This window comes from Dipodomys spectabilis, unplaced genomic scaffold, assembly GCF_019054845.1.
Source record: "Dipodomys spectabilis isolate Male_0828 unplaced genomic scaffold, ASM1905484v1 ptg000017l, whole genome shotgun sequence".
Classification (NCBI taxonomy): domain Eukaryota; kingdom Metazoa; phylum Chordata; class Mammalia; order Rodentia; family Heteromyidae; genus Dipodomys; species Dipodomys spectabilis.
Window position 1 is genome coordinate 1,322,423 of NW_024870694.1, and position 6,000 is coordinate 1,328,422.

The following is a 6,000-nucleotide window of genomic DNA, read 5'->3' on the forward strand; positions in this document are numbered from 1 at the left end:
AGCTGCTTTTAACAAGAGTAATTCCAGACTTTAGAGATTCCAGGCCTATATACCTGTTGACTCCTTCCCTTGTTTGTACCTGGGGTCCATCCATCCTTCTCATATGGTGCAGGGAAAGAAATCTAGACTAACAGCTGCCCAGATGGATGGTTCAATCCTAAAATGGAATTTGCTGCCATTGAGGATCAATGTGCATGAGTTGAGGGAAATTATTTAATCTTCTTGTGCCTCAATATGTACATCTACAAAACAAAGTGATTCAAGTGTCTGTGAGGACAAAAGGGAATGCTTACAAGTATAAAAAATCATATTTTAAGTATTACCTTTAGCTAAATAATTGATACAAAATATCTGGAGTATCTTAGTTTATTTCAAGTTATTGAATAAAACTGGTTAATTATGCAGCTATATAATCAATATGATTTGTTTGCTACAATGACTTGTTTCTAGGTTGACATCAGAGGAGAAGGAATAAGAAAGTGATATTGGTTGGGTGCTGGTGTCTTACAGTTGTAATCCTAGCTCCACAAGAGGCTGAGAGCTGAGGATCATGGTTCAAAGCCAGGCTAGACAGGAAAGTCTATTAGATTCTTATCTCTTACCACCAGACAATCAGAAGTGGCACTGTGGCTCACAGTGGTAGGGTGCTAGCCTTGAGCAAAAGAGCTTAAAAGATAGTGCCCAGGACCCAAGTGCAAGTGCCACAACCTTAAAAAAAAAAAAGGCAATATGGAGTTCTTTCCTGTTTTCATTCCTGTTTATAGATAAAATCCTTTCTTAAACTCATATTTAGCGTCTCATCAAATGAATCTAGCTACAGCAGGTAAGCTCAGAGCTGACATAATAAGTTTAAACACACATGTCTCTCATTTAAATGTAGGATTTCTTAAAAAATGTTCTTAGCTGGTCTCACTTTCCGACTGTGAAAGAGTGGAACTTTACACTGTTTCTGCCCTTTGTTGGTTTCCATGTAGATTCTTAGTGGCCTATAAAAATTATTCTGAACCCATAGAGTAGACACATTTGTTTTTGCTAACTAGTCCTTCATCTAAATGAATTTGCTTAATGTTAAATAATCAGATGAAAAAATTACTATCTTATACAAGATAAAATGTATGCATAATTAATTGCACATGTTCTGCTGAATTGAGTTTCAGCTAAATTATTGACATTTCCTTTTGTAATTATCTAACAACCCCACTGACTTTATTCTTTTATTTATTTTTTTTGGTTTTACATTTTTGGAATTGTTTTTTGCTGTTTTGATTCTCCCCTTCAAATTTCCTTCCTTTTAACTCACAGTTGTAAATTTCTCACCTTACCCACCCTCCTTCCTCTTTTTGCTTGAGTTTCCTAATTTCCTTCAAATCATACATTTTATTTTCCAAATTTTTATTTTAGTAAAAACAATGTGAAATCTTCTACTCCAAATGATCCTTCTATATGCTTCTGCATAATTGAAAACAATATTATCTTGCTTTTGTAGTTTGAAAAATGCATTACAATTTTGTTTCATGTAGCTCCTAAGGATCTTAAACTACCTCGGGCAAAACTTGTGGTATCCAAAGGTTTAGACAGTCTAGAAACTGCAGGTTGCCAAGGAAGGACCTCACTGAAATAGATCTAGAAGCTTTCTTATGGCAGAAAATTAAATGGTTCATTAGCACACTAAAAAATATAAAATCTCTAAGAAATGTTGGTAGGTACACAGCATAATGATCAGAACTGAGAGTTCCTTTCATCTAAGAACTTGAATTAGAGCACTGCTCTTCAAGAATTAATTGGCAGTTAGTGGGCAGTTGATTTTCAACTGCCAGCTTGAAAATCAATGCCTTTAAATTTTTTTTATTGTAAAGGTGATGTACAGAGGGGTTACAGTTACATAAGTCAGGTAATGAGTACATTTTCTTTTTGAACAGTGTCACTTCTTCCCTTGTTTTCTCCCAGTTTTTCCCTCCTAATTCTCTCTGACAAGCTGTATAGTGATTTGCAACATGGTATCCAGTGAGTATCATTGCTGCATTTGTTCACCTTTGGTCTCACCATTTCTGTACTCCCTCTGACCCTCCCACAATCAGATAAACTTACACATAAGATAAAAAGCCCAGAAATAAAAACAGTGACAAAGTAGAAAAGGAAGGAAAATAATACCCCCCCCAGAAGCAAAATAACAAAAAAATTTCTTATTTCCATTTCTTGAAGTTCATTTTGATAAAAATCATTTTATAAGATCATATGCTTATAGTTATTGAGCCTTTGTGATCCTCTCATGAGAATATCCTCCTTTGGTATCAGTGTGTGAATGTTTGGAGTCCTGTTTAATTCATCATGTCCAAGTGTAATTTTTTTGTCTTTTACCAACCATTGTGTTTACTTGTAGATTTATAAGCACATTCTAATTACTATAAATGAGGGAAAGCATATAGCCTATATTTCTTTGGTTCTGGCTTACTTCACTTTATATAATTTTTTTAACTTTCCATTTACTTATAAATAGTACAATATCATTCTCTCTGATGGAAGCATAGAATTCCATTCTGTACAAGTACCACGATTTCTTGATCCATTCGTCCTCTGAAGGGCATCTGATTGACTCCATATCTTGACCCTGGTAAACAATGGTGCAGTGAACATGGTTGTGCTGGTAGCTTTAGTGTGGCCTTGTTTGTGGCCTATTGGATAAATGCCCAGAAATGGAATTGGTGGGTCATAGAGAAGCTCTATGTTTATTTTTTTGAAGAACCTCCGTACTACTTTCCAGAGTGGTTGAACAAGTTTATATTCTCACCAACAGTGTAGCAGTGTTCCCTTTTGGCCATATCCCTACCAACATCTGTTATTGTTAGTTATTTCTTGATACTGGCTATTCTAACTAGAGTGAAATGGAATCTCAATATTGTTTTGATTTGCATTTCTTTTTATAACCAGAGATATTGGCCATTCTTACTTCTTCTGAGAAGTCTTTCTTTAAATCTTTATCTCATTTATTAATTGAGTTGTTTTTCTTTGAGGATTTATTTTGGGTGGTTTACTTTTTTTTTCAGCTCTAAGTATATTTTAGATCTGAGGCCCTTGCCTGATATATAGCTAGTAAAAATATTCTCCCATTCTGTGCACTTTCAAATTCATCTTGCTATCTATGTCCTTTACCATGCAGAAACATTTCAGTTTGATGCAATCCTATTTATCCAATCTTTCTTTGGTTTGTTGTGATTCTGGATCTTTAATTTGAATATAAATATATTGGAGTGATTTGAAAAGCACATACTTTTTTATGAGTTCTTCTGGTCTTCTAAATAGGCTCTATTTCTCTAATCTCAACGTTGCCTCCCAACACCAAATACCTTTTATTCAGTATTGCCAGTTTAATCTCCTTAACACAGTTATATTTCTTTGCCCCAGTGATTTCACAGCCTATCCATTACCTTTAAATTGAATAAAAAGTATTAACCTAATAAAATCCCATTGACTGCAGTTTATCTTTCTAAGAAAAAAATCCTAACAGCTGGTAGACATTAAGAGAAGAAAAGACAATAGCAAAAGTTTTACTTTAAAAGATACAAGTATTTTCTTTTTTTTAATTTTATTTTATTTTCAATATGATATACAGAGGGGTTATAGTCATGTAGGTAATGAGTCCATTTCTTGTAGAATATTGTTACCCCCTCTCTCATTTTTCTCCTATTCCACCCCCCCAGGTTGTAAAGTTAATTTCCAACATATTGTCTTGTGAGTATCGCTGTTGTATTTCCAACATGAGGAAGTTTGCAGAAAAAGTTAACACAGTAGATATGGTATCACTAATCTTAGAAGGGTCTGTTTATAAAATTGGTGTTTCTATCACCTATCAACCTCATTTACCTGATTCTTTATGTGATACATACATTATTCTATATAATGATACTTCACTGTGAATGAGTGGCTAAAGAACTCAGTCATTGCTATTGAGTGGCCAACTTGCTCCTAACCTCATACTTTGTTCCTGAGGTTGTCCATTTGTAGCTTTTCCTTGAGGAAAACTCTTCTGAACTTGGAAATGATATTAATGGTATCCTTTTTGTCTTAAAGTTGTGAAATTATATTGATTTATTGTGTTGATAAAAACATGAATTGTATTAATGAATTACTCTTACCTGAAAGCTGTGAAAAGAACAAATGCATTATATTTTCATATTGATGAGACAAAATACTAACTCTCCCTCTTTCTCCCTTGTCTTGTTTTCTTCTCAGAAGCTGTAGATGAAACCAAACCTAAGGAAAGTGCCCGGCAGGATGAGGGTAAAGAAGAAGAACGTGAGGCTGACCAAGAACATGCCTGAACTTTAAGAAATGGCTTTCCACGTCCCCAACTACCCCTCTCCTGAAACCTGTCTCTCCTACCCTCTCTAACTCCACTCTAAAGTTCCCCTTCCTGTCCTGCTCACGTCTGTGAGTCTGTCCTCTTCCCCCACGAGCCCTCTTTTCTCTCTGTGTGGCAAACATTTAAAAAAAAAAAAAGCAGGAAAGATCCCAAGTCAAACAGTGTGGCTTAAACATTTTGTTTCTTGGTGTTGTTATGGCGAGTTTTGGTAATGATGATCCAATCGTTTTGGGAAATTCTTGCACTGTATCCCGGTTTTCTTTTTCTTTTTTTGATCTGGTGCGTGTGGCCCTGTGGGAGTCCACTTTCCTATCTATCTCTCTCTGTTCCAAGTGTGTGTGCAATGTTCCGTTCAGCTGAGGAGTCCAAAATATTGAGTGAATTAAAAAACCATTTTTGTTTCCTCCTTTTCAATGTGATGGAATGAACAAAAAGGAAAAGAAAAAAAAGGCAAAAACCCAGTTTGTTTTAAAAATAAATAAATAAAGCAAATGTGCCAATTAGCGTAACTTGCGGCTCTAAGGCTCCTTTTTCAATCTGAATATTAATAAATCATGAGAGTAAGCAAACTCCACTGGCTCTGTGTTTGTTTTTCTACCCTCCTGTTAGTTGAGTTGATGTAGTAAATCTTCTGTTTCATCTCTGACCTGGCTCTTCAGCTTGTCACCAACAACCCTGATAACCAAAATATGGACTAGTCAGGATTAACAGCTCTGGTCTTCGAGAGGATAGCTGGTATTGGAATGGCTTGCTACTATACAAAGTACCATGAAATGGGTGGTGTAAACAATAGATAGTTATTATTGCATAGTAAGGGGAGCTAGAAGTCTGAAAGTGCTAGTGCTGATTCCTTCTGAAGAACTTAAGGAAATGGTAAAAATCAAAATAAGTTGCAGGCCTTTCTGTGGCTTGCAGGTGGCTGAATTCTCCGTCTATCTCTTCATATTTTCCCCTTCGTGTTAATATTCTCCTTGCTCTAAGGATAGTAGTCATATGGGATTAAGCCCCTGTCCTAAGGGCCTTGGGCTTGCTAAACAGGTACTCTATGACTTGAGCCATTCCCCAAGCTCTTTTTGCTTTAGATTTTGCTTTGGTTGGTTGTGGGCCTTTAACTCAAGGTCTGGGTGCTATCCCTGAGCTGTTTTGCTCAGGCTAGCACTCTACCACTTTGAGCCAGAGCACCACTTTTGGTTTTCTAGTGGTTATTTGGAGATCAGAGGCCCACAGACTTTCCTGGCTTCAAATTGTAATCCTCAGATCTCAGCCTCCTGAGTTGCTAGGTTTACAGGTGTGAACCACCAGTGCCCAACTGCTTTAGATAATTTTTGAATATGGTTTTCCATTTATGCCCGGGTAAATCTTGCTTCCCATGTAGCTAGGATGACAGGTATGAACTACCATACGCAGCTTTTATTGGTTTTGGTGGAGTCTCACAAACTTTTTGCCAAGACTGATTATGAACTGCAATCTTCCTAATATCATGCAAAATAACACAGAATCACAAGCTTAAGCCACTAGGCTTCCAAATGCCCTACCTTGAAGCAGGTGTATACAAAGTTCAGGTCACTATAGACATTAAGACTTGCTTTTACTAAAATAACCTCCAATAATTTCATGATTTAGGAGAAGTTTGGTTTATT

At 36.2% G+C, this 6,000-nt stretch overlaps 1 protein-coding gene across 1 annotated transcript in view; it reads left to right on the forward strand.

Moving 5' to 3' along the window:
* Positions 1 to 4,870, forward strand: part of Gap43 (growth associated protein 43) — a 97,452-nt gene extending 92,582 nt beyond the window's left edge. The window contains exon 3 of the mRNA XM_042669594.1: positions 4,231 to 4,870. Within this exon, the coding sequence (XP_042525528.1) occupies positions 4,231 to 4,319 (89 nt within the window). The 3' untranslated portion in view covers positions 4,320 to 4,870. The remainder of the gene's footprint in view (positions 1 to 4,230) is intronic.
* The last annotated feature ends 1,130 nt before the right edge of the window (positions 4,871 to 6,000 follow it).